The sequence below is a fragment of the Pan troglodytes genome, chromosome 13 (assembly GCF_028858775.2).
Source record: "Pan troglodytes isolate AG18354 chromosome 13, NHGRI_mPanTro3-v2.0_pri, whole genome shotgun sequence".
Lineage (NCBI taxonomy): Eukaryota > Metazoa > Chordata > Mammalia > Primates > Hominidae > Pan > Pan troglodytes.
Window position 1 is genome coordinate 133,498,789 of NC_072411.2, and position 22,841 is coordinate 133,521,629.

A 22,841-nucleotide genomic window follows, 5' to 3' on the forward strand; every position below is an offset into this window, starting at 1 on the left:
TGCAGGCATGTCCGCTGGGGACCTGGCTGAAGTGCAGGTTCTGGTTCAGGAAGTCTGGGATGGGACCCAAAATTCTGCATTTCCAATGAGAGCTGGATGATGCTGCTTGTCTGAGGAGCACACTTTGAGTAGCAGGGGGCTGCAGAGTCCAGAAACAAACCTAAGGATAGATGTATACCTAGCAGACAACAGAGGTAGGAAAGGGGTGGTTTATTTCATGGGTCACGGAGTCAGATGCTGTCAGGGCTAGGAAGTGTGTAAAGCAGCTGGTGTCAGGCTGTAGGGAGCTCTGGGGCCTGAAGATGATGTTCCTTCCACCTTAGTGTTCACATTCTAATTTAAAAAGGAAGAACAAAAAGGAGGTGAAGAAAAAGATAGGGAGGAAGCAAGACTTACTGATGGAAGCATTTTGAGGTGATGTTGGGTGGCCTGGGTGGGACTTACATGACGCAGCACAACTGGCTCTCGGGGAACAAGAAAACAAAGTTGCATGCCTCACTCACACCACAGAGGAAAATACAGTAGCATGAATTCCAGAAGGATGAAATCTCTAAATGTAAAAAATAAAGCTATGAAAATGTTAGAAGAATTGAGAGAATGTGTGTATCATCTTGAGGTAGGGTAGACCTTCTTAAGCAAGACTGAAATCCATGAAAACAATCTGGTATCACATAAGGCATGAAGGCAAAGTCAAAAAGCAGGTAATGTCTATGAAAAATAATGGCCAATATCACTAAAGTTTAAGAAAGTAAACTCTTTTCTACCCTTCGAATTGATGGAAGTTTTAGAGCGATAGGCTCCAGTACTGATAACGAAAAAGGAAAGCTTTCCTTCAGTGCGGGGTGTCTGGCAATGTTTATCAGAATTGAAAATCACATACCCTTTGATCTAGATTTTGGAAGTCTAGCTTAGCTCACAAAACAAAATATCAGTAAGTACAAGCATGGTGGCGCACACCCGTAATCCCAGCTACTCTGGAGGCTGAGGCAGGAGGGTTGCTTGAGCCCAGGAGTTCAAGACCAGTCTGGGCAATATAGTGAGACCCTATCTATAAAAAAAAAAAAAAATTGAAAAAAATTGGAAAAATTTGAAAAAAATTTAAGTATCATTAACTGACAATAAGATTTTTAACAAGGCTTCTGTAATTTCATGCACACAGGGGAGAATCATAAAATGGATCCCCAAGTGCCCATCACCCAGCTTCAGCAATAAATGGCATTTCACTAATCTTGCTTGCTTTCTTCTCCTCTACTTATTCCCTGCCCCCACCCTGGAGTTCTTTAAAAGCCAATTCCAAACATGTCATGTCACCTGTAAATCATTCAATATACATTTCTAACTGATCAGAGGCTTTAATATACAAGCACATAGCCACAACACCAAAGACAGTTAACACTAATTCCTTAGTATCTAATACCAGTCCACTCCATATTCAGATTCTCCTTATTTTCTCAAAATATCTTTTTACAGTTGGTTTGAGTCAGTTCAAACAAGCACTACACACTGTATCTGCTTATATGTTTCTCAGATGTATTTTAGTACATACTTAATACAGCACTACCTGTAGTGGCAAAAAGGAACACACACACACACTCACACACACACACACACACACACACACAATAAATGGGACAAGAATCTCCGTAAAGTAGGTGATGATTTTGCCTATAGACAGGATCAGGATTAAAAGAGAGTGGGGTGGAAGAGGGGTTGTTAATGTTTTTTAAACACGTGTAGAAAACGTTTGACTTGGTACAAAGTGCACATTTTTATACTTGAAGAGAAAATCTTAATAAAGAAAACAGCCAGAATAATATAATGATTCATATTGCTTTTGTTCTTCACAATGTATTTAACTAGGCAGTTTGAAATGCACCTGGGAGTTTGGTCAGGGAGAACCCATCGTTTTCTGTAGAGGATTTTTTTTTGTTTGGTTGTTTTTGTTTTTTTTCTAAAGAAAATAAAGGAATCAAAGAATGGTTACTCCGTAGGCAGAGCAGCCTCTAGAGTTTTTCTTGGAGTGGTGTAACATCAAACCAGGGCTGGGTAGGCTGTGAGCTGGATTAGTGGTGTGTAACTTTAGTTTGGGTTGATGTTTACATCATATGTGACTTTGGTTGGTCAATCCTGGTGGATTAAAACTTTGCACATCTGGGCCAGGCGCGGTGGCTCACGCCTGTAATCCCAGCACTTTGGGAGGCCGAGGTGGGCGGATCACGAGGTCAGGAGATTGAGACCATCCTGGCTAACACGGTGAAACCCCGTTTCTACTAAAAATACAAAACAAAATTAGCTGAGCATGGTGGCAGGTGCCTGTAATCCCAGCTACTCAGGAGGCTGAGGCAGGAGAATGGCGTGAACCCGGTAGGCGGAGGTTGCGGTGAGCCAAGATTGCGCCACTGCACTCCAGCCTGGGCGACAGAGCAAGACTCAGTCTCAAAAAAAACAAAAACAAAAACAAAAAAACCTAACTTGCACATCTGTTGATTCCATGCTATTAGGGTGATTTGGGATCCATGCATTGCTATCAGTGTTTAACACCGTCTGTTTTCTTCTGTCCTCTTCCCCCTAGGCATCCACCATGTTACGAGCCTCCTTGGCACCCGTGTAAGTAACTGCTCTTAGGAATTTTTATTAAGGAGAACAGCAATGTGTAAAACGGGAATTCAAAGTGTCTTTAATAAACATTTAGCAGCCTAGGTTAGAGGAATGCCTTTGAGCTAGAGCTACATGTGAATATTAAAGGAAATACGAGTACTTATAAGTAATGTTGTTAAACTAGAATTATTTTTTATTGCCTGTGTGGTTTTTTTGTGTTGTGTTTTTTTTTTTTTTGAGACAGAGTTTCGCTCTTGTTGCCCAGGCTGGAGTACAATGGCGCAATCTCAGCTCACCAGAACCTCTGCCTCCCGGGTTCAAGCGATTGTCCTGCCTCAGCCTCCCGATTACAGGCATACGCCACCACACCCGGCTAATTTTGTATTTTTAATAAAGACGGGTCTTCTCCATGTTGGTCAGGCTGGTCTTGAACACCCAACCGCAAGTGATCCACCCCCTTTGGCCTCCCAGAGTGCTGGGAATATAGGCGTGAGCCATCGCGCCCAGCCATCTTATATTGTTAATTCTATTCTTTTGGTAAGGAAGCCTCAAACATAAAAACCTGTTGAATTGTTCATATGGTATTGTATAGAAGTGAATCTAATCTGCTATCATAGTGCAATCCACAGAGTGTTGCACTGTCTGAATTTATGTTGTCTGCTGGTTCACACTGTGATCAGGGCCATGGGCAGCCCTGTGTGTGCCTGAGCACTCCTGTCCTGATGAGTTGGGCTGTCCCCCTTAAGAGTGTCTGATGCTGTGGTGGGAAGGGAGTTGAGAATCTTTGACTTGGGCATGAGGACCAGGGTGGCTTCTGGGACCCTCTGAGCCAGCTTTGCGGGAGAGGAGGGGAAGACGGGTGCTGTGTGATTCCTCACACACCTGAGATGCCCACAGCCTTCCTCCTCCCTCAGCCCTGCCTGAGTCTGACCTTGACCCCACGCTTTATTCTCTCCTACCACTTTGGCAGCAGTATCACTGCACAGACTGCTAGGGTTAAAAGCCCACCCCTGCTACCCTCCCTGTGACCGGGGATTACTTGTTTAATTTCTCTGTGCCTCAGTTTCCTCACTTACAAAATGAGGAGAATCATAGTAATTCTATTATAGGATTATTGTGAGGATCAAAATTAGTTAATACGTATACAACACTTAGCATTTGGCGTAATACTGTAGTATTACACCAAAATTAGGAAACTATCATTGATACAGTACTGTGAACTAGACTGCAAACCTCATTTAGTCTCACCAGTTTTTCCATGCCCTCTAATCTCCTTTTCTACAATAAAACAACAATAAAACAAAACGTGAAGACGCTTGTTTTAGCGACAAGGAAGCTGAGGTGATTCCTTTTGTTTCTGGCTGACCGAAGGTGGGTGGCAGGGCAGTCTGAGCTGTGTGGATCTCCAATCCAAGGTCTCTCCTCACTGAAACCTGGCTCCCCAGAGGTCTTTGGAGTCTCCCTGAGGAGGATCTGCAAATTGTCCTACAACCATTCTCCTGCCTACGTTCCCATGCTGCTTCCTGACCACACCTTCTACCTCCTTGGAGGGCTAAGCCACCCACCTAATTACTCTTTTTTTCTTTTTTTTTCTTTTCTTTGAGACGGAGTCTTGCTGTGTCTTGCCTAGACCGGAGTGGTGCAATCTCGGCTCACTGCAGCCTCTGCCTCCTGGGTTCAAGCGATTCTCCTGTCTCAGCCTCCTGAGTAGCTGGGACTACAGGCGTGTGTCACTATGCCCGGCTAATTTTGTGTTTTTAGTAGAGACGGGGTTTCACCATGTTGGCCAGGCTGGTCTCGAACTCCTGACCTTAGGTGATCCACCCACGCAGGCCTCCCAAAGTGCTGGGATTACAGGCCTGAGCCACCATGCCCGGCCCCCGACTACTTACTCTTCACACTTGTTTCCTGACTGTTGTTCATATTCCCCCGGTCCAGTAGCTCAGGCTTGAGAGGAACAGTGGCTTCAGGTGTTTAGGTAGAACTCTTGGGGCCTGCTGATGCTAATTTTCTTCGAATTATGTCCAAAATTCTAAACAGAACTTCAGTGGAAAGTCATGATGCCCTGAAGGTGATTTCTTCCCTATCCTAGGGAGGTCTGGCTGAAGGTGAATGTAGGGGTTTCTAAATCTGTTCAGGCAAAGACTCCTTGTTTTAGGAAAAATGTTAAACAGAACCTAAGTCCATCCAACAGAATAGGCAGAGCTGAGCTGGTTGAAGCTGAGGTAGGAGCCTAGAACCCAGCCCGCCTTCCAAGTGGAAGCCGGGAGGTCATGCTGGCAGCCCATGGGAACAGCAGGCTCTAGCTCGGGTGTCATAATGCTCAGGAGGTGTAATAAACATGCCCTTTTGCCCTTTTCTTTCTCTTTGAACTTGTGTTGCTGAGTAGGAAATTGAAGGATGTCCCATTACTGCCCTCCTTGGATTATGAGAAACTGAAGAAGGATTTGATTTTGGGGAGTGACCGCTTGAAAGCCTTCTTGTTGCAGGCTCTGCGCTGGGTAGGTACCTTTGTCTTAAAGTTAGAAAACAAAACCAAACCAGTGCTGGTTTTCTTGGCTGGCTACCTTGCTTGTATCTTTTAACCCATCTTCCAGAAATCTTTCTTCCCCGCTGTCTGCTGACACCAAGAACGGAAGTCAAAAGCCACTTCTGAAGATAGCCTGGGCCTCCTTTTAGAAACTCCTATATTATGGCAATTGTGATGTAATGAGTTAGATAAATGAATTTCAAGGCCCAAGAGACTGCACCTGTGTGTAGCCCTTTCCTGGTGATGAGCCCCACTCTGCTTGTGTGAGTGCGTGGAGTCAGGGTTACCCACAGTCCCACAGAGGTTCTGTATTCAGGCACTGCCATGCAGCCACCCTGGACAGGCACCAACGAAAGAACTCCTGTTCACAAGGCCTAAGGAAAGTGTCCTGGTCCCCATCGCTACTTTTCTGCCTAGTCTTCAGATTGAGTGCAGTTGAAGTCAGCAATTGGTTCTCAAGCTTTTTAGTGTCAGACCCTTTCCACTCTCAAAAATTACTGAGGACCTCAGAGAGCTTTCATTTATGTGAATTTTACCTACCAATATTTACAGCATTTGAAATTAAAACTGAGAGGATTTGGCTGGGCATGGTGGCTCATGCCTGTAATCCCAGCACACTGGCAGGCCGAGGCAGGTGGATCACCTGAGGTCAGGAGTTCAAGACCATCCTGGCCAACATGGCAAAACCCCATCTCTACTAAAAATACAAAAAAATTAGCCAGGCATGATGGCAGGCGCCTGTAGTCCCAGCTACTCAGGGGACTGAGGCAGGAGAATTGCTTGAACCTGGGAGGCAGAGGTTGCAGTGAGCCAAGATCACACCACTGCACTCCAGCCTCGGTGACAGAGCGAGACCCCATCTCAAACAAAACAAAACAAAACCAAACCCTGAAGATTTGAAATATATGTTTATTAATTCATTTAAAATGAGCAATAATAAATGACATGTTAACATAAATAACATTTTTGTGACAAATACTACTTTCCAAACAACAATAAAATTGTGAGAAGAGCAGCATTGTTCTGCAGTTGTCTTTAATGTCTGGCTTGATGGAAGACAGCTGGATTCTCATATCTGCTTTGTGTTTGATTGTCAGTGTCACACTTCATATAGCCTCCCAGAGATTGATCATAAAAAAGGCATTGTCACATCTTAGTATTATGAAAATTGTGAACTTGCAGACCTGCTGAAGGGTTTGGGGGACCTCACAGGGTTCCCTGGACCACACTGAGAACTGCTGACTCAAGCCAACACTGGTTGAGCCAGCAGTTCTTTAACTGAACAGTCCATTCTAATTCATTAGCATCAGACACCTTCATGGACCCCCGAATTTCAAGGTATCTTGGCATCAGGATCCTTAGCAATTTCCCATCTGTGGATAGAAACAGTTCTCACTTGCATGCTTATATGGTAGTGCTTCCTGAAGTACGTCTTGAGGACTCGGACGACGTATCCAGGATCCACAGGAAGAGTCCTGTGGACAAGCAGTGGTGTCTGCTCTGGTTTTGTTTGGGTCAGGACTAGAGTGGGTGGGGCAGCATGAGTCATCCACGGTGGCTGTTTCCTCCCTGGCCATTGCCTCTCTCTGCTCAAGCTCTCAAACTCATCTTTTATGCGGCTCTTGGTTTACTGATGCTGCACTTCCTCTCAGTCCGTGCTACTCCTGAGCCTCTTGCTGAGACAGGGTATTCCTTTGCTGAGAGAGTGACATCTTCACAGAATAACCAGGAAAAGTGAACAGTTTTCTGTTTTTGTCTGTGTCCCCCTCCAGTGCCCCCACCCAGCTTCTTGCCCCTGCTTCAACCTCAGTGAACTCAACGGAAGGGTAGCAGCACCCCAGTGTGACATTCCAGGCACACCCTGGCCATGGTCATCACATCTGTTGGCAGTGCCTGCTCTGGAGGCCTCCCCGGCTCTCCTTCCAGCCCAGGGCGTCTGATGCTCTGGCCTGCGCTCTTGCCCACGCTAAGAACTAGCATATTCCTTGCACATCCAGCTTCTCTTTGGCTAGAAGCAGGGCTTGCAGCCTCAGGATTTTTATCTAGTAGGATTTTCCTGAAAAAGCAAGGATATTTGCTCACTCTGTTACATGCTTTTTCATATCCCACCTCACACCTGTACACACCGATGTGCACACACACATACCCATTATACATGCTCTCCACACGAAAGTTTTCTTCTAGCCCTGTGGACATTGCGTAAATTTTTACTTGTAGCAACATGACAGTCTTGCGGCTTTCTAAAATCTACAGAATTCTAGCCAGCTACCTCTACACTCATGCATGCACGCACACGTGCACACACACGCACATGCACTGTATCACTCTGTCATTCCCAATAGGATAGGATAGAGTGAATTTGTTGGCAGGGCATGCATTCAGAGTGCTCTACAGTCAGCCCTGGGCCCCTCCCACGGAGCCCACTCCACTGTGCCCTGTATTGTACTTCCCTGAGCTAGACCTCACTTCCCTATCCCCCACTGTGCTCACGCTCCCCTGTGCTGGTTAATAGGCTGCCCATCCTGCAGGGGCCAGCTCCTGAGCCCCTTTATATAAGAAATGCTTCTCTGTGCATGGATGAGCTCTTCCCTATCTGCACACTTACAGTCTGAGCATTTTGCTGCCTCACTTCTCTGGAGAGTTCACATGTATAAGTTGGCTCCTTGTGTCACCCATTAGGACATCATAGGTTCTTTTTTTTTTTTTTTTTTTTTTTGAGACCGAGTCTTGCTCTGTCGCCCAGGGTGGAGTGCAGTGGCGCGATCTCGGCTCACTGCAACCTCCGACTCCTGGGTTCACACCATTATCCTGCCTCAGCCTCCCGAGTAGCTGGGTCTACAGGCGCCTGCCACCACACCCGGCTAATTTTTTTGTATTTTTAGTAGAGACAGGGTTTCACCATGTTAGCCAGGATGGTCTTGATCTCCTGACCTCGTGATCCACCCGCCTCGGCCTCCCAAAGTGCTGGGATTACAGGCGTGAGCCACCACGCCCGTCCCGCATCATAGATTCTCGTTTTGGTTGGCTGGTTAACTTGCCACCACTCCCCAAGCTGGATATTACTTATTTTGTTTGGTTAAATGTGTAGGTACTGATACTGCCATCTAAAACACACCTGCTATGAGAAACTTTTCTCCATGATAAGACTTAGGTCTCACTACTTTTGTTTTTCTTTGCTCCAGCGCTTGACCACATCCCATCCGGGAGAGCAGAGGGAGACCGTTCTGCAAGCCTACATCAGCAATGACCTCTTGGACTGTTATAGCCACAACCAGGTTGGTAAGAGGTGGGGCCAGATCCCAGCCAGGGCCTTCAATTCTAGGGAATGATCTTAGCAGATGGGGGAAGCTTATAATTTCTCTGCACATTTTCAGCTTCGTAACTGTATGTCAGCCTTGAGCTCATGAGGTTCTGGGCATTGGCTTACTTTTTGCTTCTAGTGAAGAGTTATAAACAAGTTAGAACTGCCTGATTCATCATCTCTGGAGCTCTTTTCTGCCGTTTTTCCTTTTCTCAAATTCCCTACTCTTTACCTCACCTCACTGCTTACCATGAGTCCTGAAAACTGAGTATGACTTCGGAGGGACAAGGTAGGTAAGCAAATTCAGGTTGTTTACATCTGGGCCTGACTAAAAATTTCTTTAACACAGTACTTACTTATAGTTTTGGACCAGATAGTTCTACTGATCCTGTGGGAAAAGTATGAGACTTGGGGTAAAATAAACTGGCTTTCAAACCTCTGCTCTACCACTCATTAGCCAGGTCACCGTAAGCAAGTTACTCAGTCTCAGGCACCTCCTCATCTGGGCAAGGAGCCGCGCCTGCCTCGGGAGGTCGTTGGGATGATTACATGCAGTCAGGTGGGGGAAGTCCTTAGCCCCAGGCCTGGCACCAAGTAGTCACTACATGGTCTTTTTCTTCTGTCCTTGCCCCTCCTACCTGTATCTGCACCAAACTTCACTGGACAGGAGGAGGATCAGGATTTTGAATTCGGCACATGTTAAGAGTGTACTACATTTTATTATTTCAGTTGAATTTTTATCCAGAGTGCTGTAAAAATGTAAAGCTATTGTTAAACTTCACAACGTGTGCACTGAGTGGAGTATCAAATGCTCTGGACACTCACCGATTAAACAGCTGTCTTAGGCCATTTCCTGCTGCTGTAACAGAATACCACAGATAGGGTAATTTATAAACAATCCAAGGGTATTGTCCTCATAGTTCTGGAGTCTAGGAAGTCCAAGAGCATGGCGCCAGCATCTGGCAAGAGTCATCCCAAAGCAAAAGGCAGAAGGCAGAAGTGAGCATGCAAGTCAGAGAATGGGGGTCGAAGCTGTCTTTTTATCAGGAGGCTACTCACACAATAACTAACTCACTCCGGCAATGATGGCATTAATCCATTAATGCCTAATATCCTCTTAAAGGTCCCACCTCCCTGTACTACTACATTGGCAATTAAATGTCGATATGAGTTTTGGTGGGGACATTGAAACCATAGCAACAGACCGTGGGAAAGTGAGTTTCACATTCATCTGTTGTGCATACAGGCAATACAATCTGAGTTTTGAGTTGCCAGTTTACTCTGTGAATGTAGTCTTAATGTTCTCATGAATGAGTTAAGTTTGAAAATAGTCTCTCATATTCTTGACTTATTTTCTTGCTTTTTTTTCCTGTTTGGATTTATAATGGCATTGAATCCAGCCTACAAGGCATGAAGCAGCTGAATAATGTATTGTTATAACTTCCAAACTCAAATTAAAGAGTAAAGTCAATACTGATTATTTCTAACATTATTTCATTGAGTCGAAGATACACTTTTTCCCCCCATTTTAACATCTTTGCTATTAGGGTGTATCTGACAGTCAATGGCATTTTATAGTTTAATTGGCAGGTTTTTTTTTCTTTCTTGATTATGTATAAAATGATAATGTGTCCTCTGATGAAAGGTGTGTTGGGTTTTGTCATCTGTGGTTTTTGTCAAAAAGGCAGTGACCTCTATAGCCATTGAAGAGAGTAATTTCTTCCTCAAGTCGTTATATGTAATTGCTGTGGTTTACTTATATATATTTTTTGAGATGGAGTCTCTCTTGTCACCCAGGTTGGAGTGCAGTGGCGCAATCTCAGCTCACTGCAACCTCTACCTCCTGGGTTCAAGCAATTCTCCTGCCTCAGCCTCCCAAGTAGCTGGGATTACGGGTGCCCACCACCACACCCAGCTAATTTTTTTATTTTTAGTAGAGACGGGATTTCACTGTGTTGGCCAGGCTAGTCTCGAACTCCTGACCTCAGATGATCCACCCACCTCAGCCTCCCAAAGTGCTGGGATTACAGGCGTGAGCCACTGTGCCCAGCTATGGTTTATTTATTTATTTATTTATTCATTTATTCATTTTGAGATGGGGTTTCACTCTAGTCACCCAGGCTGGAGTGCAGTGGCACGATCTCGGCTCACTGCGACCTCCACCTCCTGGGTTCAAGCGATTCTCTTGCTTCAGCCTCCCAAGTAGCTGGGATTACAGGCATGCGCCATCACGCCCAGCTAATTTTGTATTTTTAGTAGAGATGGGATTTCTCCATGTTGATCAGGCTGGTCTCGAACTCCTGACCTCAGGTGATCCGCCCACCTCAGCCTCCCAAAGTGCTGGGATTACAGGCCTGAGCCACTGTTCCCAGCCTGGTTTATTTTTTTAAGAAGAAATGAGCTGCTGGGCACAGTGGCTCACGCCTGTAATTCCAGCACTTTGGTAGGCCGAGGTGGGTGGATCAGGAGGTTAGGAGATCAAGACCAGCCTGGCCAACATGGTGAAACCCTGTCTCTGCTAAAAAAATTAGCCAGACGTGGTGGCACGCACCTGTAATCCCAGATACCCAGGAGGCTGAGGCAGGAGAATTGCTTGAACCCGGGAGACGGAGGTTGCAGTGAGCGGAGATGGCACCACTGCATTCTAGCCTGGCGACAGAGTGAGACTGCGTCTCAAAAAAAAAAAAAAAAGAAGAAGAAATGAGCTGAACCCTTGAACTCTTTTACACTGCTGGTGGCAATGTAAATTAGTACAACCACTATGGAAAACAGTACGGAGATTCCTTAAAGAACTCAATGTAGAACTACCATTTGGTCCAACAATCCCACTAGTGGCCATCCACCCAAAGGAAAAGAAGTCATTATATGAAAAGACACATGCACACACACGTTTTCAATTTGCAGTTACAAAGATTTGGAACCAACCTAAGTGCCCATCAACCAAAGAGTGGATAAAGAAAATGTAGTATATATACAACATGAGATACCACTCAGCCATAAAAAGGAATGAAATAATGTCTTTTGCTGCAATTTGGATGGAGCTGGAGGCCTTATTCTAAGTGAAGTAACTCAGGAATGGAAAATCAAATATCATATGTTCCCACTTGTAAGTAGGAGCTAAGATATGAGGATGCAAACAAAAATTTTATAATGGACCTTGCACAGGTGACAGTGTTCACTGTATCCACTGGGTGCACTGAAGTCTCAGAAGTCACCACTAAATAACTTACCCTGTAATTAAAAACCACCTGTAACCCAGAAACTTGAAATAAAACTTTTTTTCTAAAAAAAAAAAAAAAGAAGAAATAGGCCAGGTGTGGTGGTTCATGCCTGTAATCCCAGCACTTTGGGAGGCCTGAGGTGGGCAGATCACTTGAGGTCAGGTGTTTGAGACCAGCCTGGCCAACATGGTGAAACCCTGTCTCTACTAAAAATGCAAAAATTAGCCAGGTATGGTGGTGTGCACCTGTAATCCCAGCTACTTGGGAAGCTGAGTGCTTGAACCCGGGAGACTGAGGTTGCAGTAAGCTGAGATTGCGCCACTGGACTCTAGCCTGGGCAGCAGACTGAGACTCCATCTCAAAAAAAAAAAGAAGAAATGAGTTGAAGTTCTCTTAAGATGTCAGAGAATCTGCAGGGCAGAAAGACTTCTTGTCCAACATGGATGCTGTGTCACTATGGCACCAAGGTAAACTGACCTGTACAGACAGGAAATTGAATTCGTTGGTTCATTCCTCTCCCATAGTGGTTCTCAAAGTTTAACATGCATCGTTATCTCCTGGAGGTCTCATTAAAACAGATCACTGGGTCCCACCAACAGTTTCCATTCAATAGGTCTATGGTGGGGCCCAAGGATTTGCATTTCCAACAAGTTTTCCAGTGATGCTAATACTGCTGGTCCAGGATGCGTTGAGAATTACAGCTTGAGACCAAAAACTTGAATGGAGCCAAATTTAATGAAATTGTAGAGAACTGAATTGTTCATTTTTAGCTGAATTCTTAGTTTCTAGACTTCATAAATATCTCTCTTCATATCTCTAAGCATCTTACCCATTTTTAGGTGTACAGTTCAGTGGTATTAAACACATTCATAATGTGCAACCATCACGTGCCATCCATCTCCATAAATAACTTTTTTCATCTAGTAAAACTGAAACTCTGTACCCATTAAGCAATAATTCTCCATTTCCCCCTACTCCAGGCCCCTGGCAAATTCCCATTCTACTATCTGTCTCTATGATTGTGACTACTCCAAATACCTCATATAAGTAGAATTGTACAGTATTTTTCTTTTTGTGACTGGCTTATTTCACTTAGCTAATGTCCTCAGGTTCATCCACGTAGCATATGTCAGAATTTCTTTCCTTTTTAAGGCTAACATTTCATCATATGGGTGGACCATATTTTGCGTATCTATCTCTTCCTCCGTCAGTAGAAGCTACTGTGGATAGTGCTGCTGTGAAGTGTGCATGCACATCCTGACTGTTGTGTTATCTGCTCCTTGCTTTTCTTTATAGTTTTCCCATCTATGTATATCCTGCATAATACAGTGTTTGCTTTTGTGCTGAGTAGCAAGCATCAGCCTTGCTCTGCAAGGAAACAGGACTGTGCCCATGTTAGATGAAGTTAGCTAGGAGAAGATGGCATAAACCAAAGTTTGGGATGACAGTTAGACATAGCCTCCCTGAGCACTTATTGATCCCCTCTGGGGACATTGGTAATCAAAGGTGGGAGAGAGTCCTGGGAAACATAGAGCATCTGGCAGAATTGAAAGGTGGGCCAGGTACCAGTTGTCCAACAGCAATATTTATTTATTTTTTTTTATTTTTTGAGACAGTCTCGCTCTGTCGCCCAGGCTGGAGTGCAGTGGCGCAATCTCGGCTCACTGCAACCTCCGTCTCCTGGGTTCAAGCAGTTCTCCCACCTCAGCCTCCTGAGTAGCTGGGACTACAGGTGCACGTCACCATGCCCAGCTAATTTTTCTATTTTTATTAGAGATGGGGTTTCACCATGTTGGCCAGGCTGGTCTCAAACTCCTGACCTCAGGTAATCCTCCTGCATCAGCCTCCCAAAGTGCTGGGATTACAGGTGTGAACCACTGCACCCGGCCCGGCGGCAATATTTATGCCCAAGGGCAATGGTGAGCTGCTCTGTATTTTGGCTTTAAGCTCACTTGATCTACTTCTAGTTCTTGATCACTTGAGAACACTTCTGTGGGGGTAAAAAAAACTATTCACAGCTAATCCACACAGCAGGGCATGGAAGGGGGAGCTAGAACTTCACTAGCACTGTTTAGGGTTATCCAAATGCAGATAAGAGTCTGGGCTCGTTTCAGCAGTCATTTTGTTCTCTGTTTAAAAATTGGGACCTCGTGCACTACTTTGGAACACGGGCAGCGTTTACTAAAACTGAATACCTTATGTCCTAGCAAAACCACTCCTAGATAAGCCCCAACCAAAACGTGCCCATATGTTCACTAAAAAACATGCAAGAATATTCATAGCTGCAGTTCTAGAACCAAAACACTGGCTGCAACCCAAATGTCCATCAGCAGTAGAATGAATACCTGTGATGTGTTTGTAAAATGGGATACCTTGAGCAATGAGAAGGAACACAGCAGAGACCCTGGGTGAATATCACAGACATATTGTTGAATGAAAAAGTCAAACATAAGAGAATATATAATATATGGTTTCATTTATTAAAAAATTTAAGGGGGAGCCAAGCAACATGAATCTATGATGTTAGAAGCCAGGAGAGAGGTCACCCTTGGTTTGGAATGGGGTTCTGGAAGGGCATCTGGGACTATGGTCATGTTCTGTTTCTTTATCTGGTTACTAGTTAGCCACGTGTTCACTTTGTGAACACTCATCAGGCTGTACATGTGATCTGTGCAATGCCCTGTGTAGATGCTATACTTCAGCAAAAATTCAACCTAAATGGGTGTAATGGTAATAGGCATCTTGGGGACGACAGCCTTTGACATGTTGCCCTCTCGAATCAGCTGGGTTTAGTCTGGAAAACATTCTGGTGCATAGCTGCTGTCCAGGAGTCTCTTCACCAAACTTTTGTTGATTCCTTTCACCTCTCTCCTGAATTGGATCTCTGTTTCCAGTGCCCCATATTATCTTATTTCTTGACTTGTTCTCTCGGTTGGTGGAACACATCCTTTAGTTAATAGCGTCTAGAGAAAAAGTACACAGGAAGTAAATTTTTTTGAGATCATGTAGGGTCAAGAAATGTCTTCATTCTTCATGTAGAATCCTGGATTGTAAATAATTTTCCTTCAGAATTTTGAAGACATTGCTCCATTGTCTTTTAGGTTCCAGTTTTGCTGTACAGAAATCCAAAGCCAGCTGGGCACAGTGGCTCATGCCCATAATTCTAGCACTTTGGGAGGCCAAGGCAGGAGGATCGCTTGAGCCCAGGAGTTTTTGAGCAGCCTGAGCAACATAGACCCCATTCTCTAAGAAAAAAAAAAATTCTTTTAAATTAACCAGGCATGTTGGCGTGCACCTGTAGTCCCAGCTAACTCAGAAGGCTGAGGCGAGAGGATTGCTTGAGCCCAAGAGGTTGAGGCTGTGAGCTGTGATCACACCACTGCACTTCATCCTGGGCAACAAAGTGAGAGCTTGACTCAAAAAATTTAAAAAAAGAAATCCAAAGCCATTCCAATTCTTTATCTTTTGTATGTGACCTGTGTTTCTCTCCCTAGAAGCATATTGAATCTTCCCAATTTCCCATTGACGTCCTTTATGAGGTATATTTTAATCCCTTTTATTGAGCACTTTGTGGGCCCTTTCAATCTGACAACTTTCATTCTGGTCTTGAGTTATTTTGTTGATGGTTTCTTCCCTCTGTTTTCTGTGTTCTCTCTCTGAATGTTGAACCTCCTGAACTGGTTTTCTATTATAGTTTTCTCTCATCTTTTCTACTTTTTGTTCCACCCACTCTTTAGGAGATTTCTTTTCTTCTTCTTTTTTTTTTTTTTTTTTTTGAGACAGTCTCACTCTGCTGCCCTGGCATGATCTCAGCTCACTGCAGCCTCTGCCTCCTGGGTTCAAGCAATCCTCCTGCCTCAGCCTCCCGAGTAGCTGGGATTACAGGTGTGTGCCACCACGCCTGGCTAATTTTTGTATTTTTGTAGAGACGGGGTTTCACCATGTTGGCCAGGCTGGTCTCAAACCCCTGACGTCTCTGCCCACCTTGGCCTCCCAAAGTCCTGGGATTATAGCCATGAGCCACCCTGCCCAGCCTCCCTAGCAGATGTCTTCATCTTTATTTTCTGACCCTTCTGTTGAAACTTTTATTTCCTTTTTGATAGCATTCTCTTGTTTCATGGATATAATACAGTTTCTTATATCTTTGAGGATATTATTGATGAATTTTTATTTAATTTTTAGTTTTCTTCTCCCTGCACAGTCTCATTTACTCCAAGCCCCGCCCCCGCCCTCCCCCCCCCCCTATTTGTTTTGGCCTCCTGGTAGAAACTTTTCTCAGATGTCTGCTAGTCCTTGGTGATCTCCTAATGAGAGATTTGCAGTGAAGGGGACCACAAAGCCATTGAGTGTGATGGTGGGGCCTGTCGATGGATAGTTCCACCCAGGGGGATCTGGGTGGGCCGTTTGCTGGGAACCTCTGATTTCACGGTCTCTAATTCTTTCCCCATGGGCTGGTCATTTCACTGTGAGAATAGTCTTCTAATCTCAGGCCTAGAGGGCAAAGGTCTGGTTGCCAGGGTCCTGGGAGCCAAGTTTTGGGGTGGCCCTCTGTTCCACATTCATTCTGCATTTAGACACTAACGCCCCTCTCCATTTTGTTCTAGAACCCCGGCAACCCTTGCTCTCCTCTGCCTGGTGTCCCAGATCCACAGACCCTTTGTGTCTCCCTCACAAGGGAACACCCTCTCCCCAGCCCTGTGCTGAGAGGTGTGCAGGAGTCACATGAGTGGGATCCAAGTGCTTCTTAAACAACTTTAATTCATTCGTCTTTATTTTTCTTCAGCTCTTAAGTGCTTTGAGGAGTGAGTAATGGAAATTGGGTAATTCCACAGTGCCCGTTGCTGCCTTGAGATTTGGCCTTCTTGGGCCTGCTAAGCCTCTTGCCATGCTGCATTCCCACTTCCAGAATTGTGGCGTTATCGTTTTTCGTGCTGTTCTCTCTGTCCTTGGGAATTATCTTTTTTAACAGTCCATTTATTGTAGTTTTACTGTGGCTTAGAGGGAGCCAAATTAGTCATGTGTCTTGGATCTGCCATTCTAACCTGGAAAGCAGCAGCAACGGTAACAGCAAACAGGACTGCTTCCTTCGCACCAGTCACTGTTCTGAGGGCTTCGTGTAATTAATTCATTTAATTTGGAAGTCTGACTAACTTATTTTTGCCAAGTCTCATCAAATTTCAGTTGGAAATCAAGGCTTCCAGATGAAATGTTTGGCTTTAGTCTGTTTATTTCACCTCTAATAAATTCTGGCAGAGGAAGAGAACTACCAGACCCTTAGAGGAGACATGTGTTTATCTCTCCCTGTTCTTAACCTTGTTGTTTTTCCTCGACTTTTTCCCCCAGAGGAGTGTGCTTCAGCTGCTGCACTCCAAGAGCGACGTGGTGCGGCAGTACATGGCCAGGCTCATCAATGCTTTTGCGTCACTGGCAGAAGGTGAGACATCAGCTTTGCTTCAAAGAGAAGAGCTAGGTCATATTGATGTGCTTTTTCCTTTGAAAATGAGCGTTCCTCCCAAGTTTCTTAGAGATGACGCTTCCTCAGTTTGTTACTGTTTAATTCATCTAAGGTCTTTTGTGAAAATTAATTGTTGTCATATTGCTTTAGTTTATATCAGAGCACATTTGGACAGTTTAGGGGTTTATTTTGTAAACCTCCCGATTTTATTTTATAAAGCTTTCTGGTTTTGTAACATAGTAACATTTTATATTGCTTTCAAGTATATCACAGGTAATGAATGCATCTTCTATAATTTTCTACTTAAGGCAAAATAAGTGAAACAATTACGGCAAAATAAGCTTAGCGAAACAAAGCAGACTCCAATAAACACTGCACCATTTCCTTCAGAAGACTATGACCTCTTAAATCAAAGGATTTGAAAACTCTGAAAATAACATGCCCCCATAACTGAATTTAAAATGATTTTGCAAAGTGCCATTATCTTCCGTAAGTTCTTATTTATTTGAGCTCTTTATAATGTGAATAAAGGGAGTTTTCAAATTATGAATATATGATACTCCAAAACTTTGTTCATTTGTTCATTCGTTCTTCCATCCATTTGGCAGACATTTATGATAAGCCAGGATGTGTTACTGAGGACCATTCATATAATAATACTGTTGAAACTTATGTCTGAAATTAACATCTTCCATATCCATTCAGAAGTCCACAACAGGCTAGGGACCATTCTGGGCTTATTACAGGGTCCCAGGTGTGGCTTCCTGCTTCTTCTCCAGGCCTTGTACAGAGAGTGTGTATGGAAGCATTCCTTGGCTGCCTCTGTTGTGAAGACTTAAGGGCTCATAACACACACATTACCCCTCATTTCTGTTTGTAGATCTGACTGTTGGGTTCAGGATTTCATGGAAAAAAAAGGACAATGCTCCCCACAAGAACACAGCAATGAATTATGTTTAGCTCACAAGAAGAGTGGTTTTTCTAGTCACCAGATATTTCATTGAATAAAACCAATGTTTAGAAGAAATATCTTTTAATAAGTTTTAATAAGTTTTGTGGGGGTTTTGTGTGTGTGTGTGGTTTTTTTTTTTTTTTTTTTTTTTTTTTTTTTGAGAGAGTCTCACTTTGTCAACCAGACTGGAGTACAGTGGCATGATCTCGGCTCACTGTAGCCTCAACCACCTGGGCTCAAGGAATACTCCTTGCGCCTCAGCCCCCCAATTAGCGGGATCAACAGGTGTGCATCATCATACCTGGCTAATGTTCCTTAGTTTTTATAGAGATGAGGTTACGCCCTGTTGCCCAGGCTGGTCTCCAACGCCTCGGCTCAAACAATCCACCTGCCTCAGCCTCCCAAAGTGCTAGGATTACAGGCGTGAGCCACCTTGCACAACCAGTAAGTGTTTGTTTGTTTGTTTGTTTGTTTTGAGATGGAATCTCGCTCCGTCATTCAGGCTGGAGTGCGGTGGCACGATCTCAGGCTCACTGCAACCTGCCTCCTGGGGTCTAGCAATTCTCCTGCCTCAGCCTCCCGAGTAGCTGGGATTACAGGCATCTGCCGCCACACCCAGCTAATTTTTGTATTTTTAATAGAGACGGGGTTTCACCATGTTGGCCAGGCTGGTCTCAAACTCCTGGCCTCAGGTGATCTGCCTGCCTTGGCTTCCCAAACTGCTAGGATTACAGGTGTGAGCCACCGCGCCCTGCCCAGTAAGTTTTTTAGAACATAAAATTACCCAAACTCTACTGTGTTATATGCAAAGTAAGTTTTCGTGGGAAGTGGTTTTGTAGCATACCAGATAAATTATTTCTGTCTTTGACCTGTTTCATCTCTGGTGTATTATCAGGTCGCCTCTACCTTGCCCAGAACACAAAGGTGCTGCAGATGCTGGAGGGAAGGCTGAAGGAGGAGGACAAGGATATTATCACCAGGGAGAATGTTCTTGGGGCCCTGCAGAAGTTCAGTCTCAGGTAACGACTGTGCAATAGGTCACGGTGTCTCCTGTGAGATCAGATTGAGTTAAAATTCCCATGGCAACCCAGGAGGCAGATGGTATTTTTCCACTACACTTTGGAGAGGTTGGATGACTTTCTAAGACAGAGCTAGAAAGCTTATCTGTAATCCACTAAACTCTCCTGCGCAAGGCTGCTGGGGATGGAGGAAGACATTTTCAAAGCATCATTGGATTTTCCTAATGGACATTATCGAGTGCCAGCCATGCAGGATTGTGTCTCAGGGCATGTGCAGGGCTTAGAGACAGACACATGAATCAGACCTGATAGAGCCTCATCCCTCAAGTTACTTCCAGTCCCCTGTGGGAGCTGCACACATGAATGCACATCCCAGCAGAGTGTCAAGGGCAGTTCTGTGGAAGTCAGGGTTAGGGCCTCCTGACCTTGTCCATGATCCCAGCAGCCCACCCCATGGGATCAGCCTAGACCATCATGACTTGGAACCAATGGGGCCAGGCTAATTTCTGTATTTTTAGTAGAGACAGGATTTTACCATGTTGGCCAGTCTGGTCTCGAACTCCTGACCTCAGGTGATCCGCCCACCTCAGCCCCCCAAAGTGCTGGAATTACAGGTGTGAGTCACCGCACCCGGCCCCGTAGATTCCTTTTCAGTTTACAGCTTTGTTGAGATGTATTTACACACCATAATATTCCCCCATATTAAGCATACAATTGAAGGATGTTTAGTGTATTTACAGAGTTGTGCAGTCATCACCACAATCCAGGTTTAGGACATTTCCATCACCACAAAAAGAAACCTCATACCCATTTACAGTCACTCCTCATTCCTACCCCCAGTCCCCGGTAGCCACAAATCTGCTTTCTGTCGATTGACTTGTACTGGACGTTTCATATAAATGGAATCATGTAGTGTGCACTCTTTTGTGACTGGCTTCTCTCACTTAGCATCGCGTTTGCAAGGTTTGTCCATGTAGCAGCATGTGTCAGGGCCTCATTCCTTTTGTGGCTGAATATGTACTCCATTATGGCTACATCATATTGTTTGTTTGTTTTTGAGATGGAGTCTCACTCTGTCACCCAGACTGGAGTGCAGTAGCGCAATCTTGGCTCACTGCAACCTCTGCCTCCCGGGTTCAACCAATTCTCCTGCCTCAAACTCCTGGGTAGCTGGGATTACAGGCGCACACCACCACACCCGGCTAATTTTTGTATTTTTAGTAGAGATGGGGTTTCACCATCCTGGTGAGTCTGGTCTCGAACTCCTAACCTTGTGATCCACCCGCCTCGGCCTCCCAAAGTGCTGGGATTACAGGTGTGAGCCACCGCGCCCGGCCTACACCACATTTTGTTTGTCCTTCAGTTGATTGGCATTTGAGTTGTTTGCATTTTTGGCCAATATGCATAATGCTGCCGTGAACGCTTCAGCACAAGTCTTCGTGTGGACATATGTTTCCTTTTCTCGTGGATCAGCATCTAGGAGAGGAACTGTTGGGACATATGGTAATTTTTTCAGAGTTTTTATTCTCTCATGATCACCTCAAGTTCTCTTTGACTTTCTTGAGAACTCTAGTCCCTGGAGTCTTCAACTTTTTTCTGTCGGTCCTCTTCTGAACACACTTTCTTCCCATCAAATGTGGTTTACATTTGACTGACTCACAAATAACCAGAAGCCTACAAAGTGAAATGGTCTAAGCATGTGTGTTTTTAGTGGGGGAAGGGATAGGTATTTGTATCTACCATTTGCCAACTCCCTGCCAATGAAAATTCTTTGTTCTAACTATATGAATCGAAAAGAACTGTAAGTGCTGCAGAGTCATTACTTCCTCAGAGCATACAAACACTTCATTTCTGTTTGTTTATAGAGAGAACTTTGCTCAATGTTGATCGCTTTGGGGAAGTTTTTAGAAATTCAATAACTATAGTTAAGTAACAGATATAAGATATGGTGAAAAAAATAATTCCTCCTGGTAATGCGAATGTTTACTGCCTGTTTATCTTTTCCTCCAAGTGTTAATTTAAGCTTTTTTGTTCTGTAAATGTGCTTAACCTTTTTGCAGTTTTCCAGAGTCTCTGCAATAAATGAAGAAGGTAGCTAGTTACCAAGAGAGCGCAGTCTTCACTGTATTCTAATAAGCCACCCTGATTGGGTCAGTGTAGTGTTTAAGAACAGAATGAACAGATAACTGGTTCTGCTGTTCTGTCCTGAGTGGTGGTTTCACCATAACCTGCTCATCCAGAGATGTGCAGAGCTGGCTTCTCTGTGGCATGTCAGTTTTCTACTAATCCAGATGGCATCTCATAATGATACCACACTTAGTCTCAGCAATTCTTAAAGCTAACCTGATGACATTCACCATCACACATTTTGATGGGGTATTGGATTTTGTAAGATTCTACACCTGGACTTTGGGTGGAAAATCATTCCTTATAATTTGCATTAACCAGGTCATTAAACTACCCTTACTCTATAGAAATGTGAATCAAAGTGATGTTAAGCTAGGCTTTTGCTCCTCCTTGTTTTCTTTATTTTTATACAGCTCAGAGTGCCTAGAGCTGGATTATAGAGAGTTTAGGTAAAAATCTATTTGTCAGCTGGGCACGGTGGCTCACGCCTGTAATCCCAGCACTTTGGAAGGTTGAGGCAGGCAGATCAGCTGAGGTTGGGAGTTCGAGACCAGCCTAGCCAACATGAAGAAACCCTGGCTCTACTAAAAATACAAAATTAGCTGGGTGTGGTGGTGCATGCCTGTAATCCCAGCTACTTGGGAGGCTGAGGCAAGAGAATCATTTGAACCCAGGAGGCGGAGGTTGCGGCGAGCCGAGATTGTGCCGTTGCACTCCAGCCTGGGCAATAAGAGCAAAACTCCGTCTCAGGAAAAAAAAAACAAAAAACCTGTTTGTCAAAGAAGTATTTCTATGGTCCCGTTTCCTGGGTTAAGTAAACCAAAAGCTACAAATAAATATTTATTAGATATTTGAAGCAATGCTCTGCTAATTTTAAATATTGAAAAGGAAACTTTCAAAGTAGGAGGCCTCCTTACCACCTTATCTTTATTTAAACCCTTAATAAATATCCCTGATATGTAAAGAATTTTTGTTATTTCAATTGTATGGGTTTAACAAAAATATTCCTCAGAGTCTATGTCTTCTGTAAGTTTGTCTTTTCTGATATGCATTCACATTACTGTTTCTTCTTTTTTTTTTTTTTTTTTTTTTTTTGAGACAGAGTCTTGCTCCATCGCCCAGGCTGGAGTGCAGTGGTACGATCTCGGCTCACTGCAACCTCTGCCTCCCGGGTTCAAGCAATTCTTGTGCCTCAGCCTCCCAAGTAGCTGGGATTACAGGCGCCGTCACCACGCCTGGCTAATTTTTGTATTTTTAGTAGAGACGGGGTTTCACCATGTTGGCCAGGCTTGTCTCCAACTCCTGACCTCAGGTGATCCGTCCGCCTTGGCCTCCCAAAGTGCTGGGATTACAGGCATGAGCCACTGCTCCCAGCCTACTGTTTCCTCTTATATGAAAAGTTTCTTGGCAGTTTGTATTTACCGTAGGCTCTTTCTTCCCAGGCGCCCGCTGCAGACAGCGATGATTCAAGACGGCCTCATCTTCTGGCTGGTTGATGTTCTGAAGGACCCTGACTGCCTGTCTGACTACACGCTGGAGTACTCGGTGGCTTTGCTCATGAACCTCTGCCTCCGCAGCACAGGTCTCAGCCCCAACCCTCATTCTAGTGCAAGAAGGGGAAGAGATCTTGACCCTTGA

At 44.4% G+C, this 22,841-nt stretch overlaps 1 protein-coding gene across 16 annotated transcripts in view; it reads left to right on the forward strand.

The window, feature by feature from the left end:
* ARMC9 (armadillo repeat containing 9) overlaps positions 1 to 22,841 on the forward strand; it is a 172,353-nt gene that overhangs the window by 51,864 nt on the left and 97,648 nt on the right. For all 16 annotated transcript variants that reach the window (XM_009444540.5, XM_054680182.2, XM_016950685.4 and 13 more), the window contains 6 exons: positions 2,573 to 2,607; positions 4,988 to 5,099; positions 8,311 to 8,403; positions 16,994 to 17,084; positions 18,953 to 19,076; positions 22,646 to 22,785. In XM_009444540.5, coding sequence (XP_009442815.3) covers positions 2,573 to 2,607; positions 4,988 to 5,099; positions 8,311 to 8,403; positions 16,994 to 17,084; positions 18,953 to 19,076; positions 22,646 to 22,785 — 595 coding nt within the window. The remainder of the gene's footprint in view (positions 1 to 2,572; positions 2,608 to 4,987; positions 5,100 to 8,310; positions 8,404 to 16,993; positions 17,085 to 18,952; positions 19,077 to 22,645; positions 22,786 to 22,841) is intronic.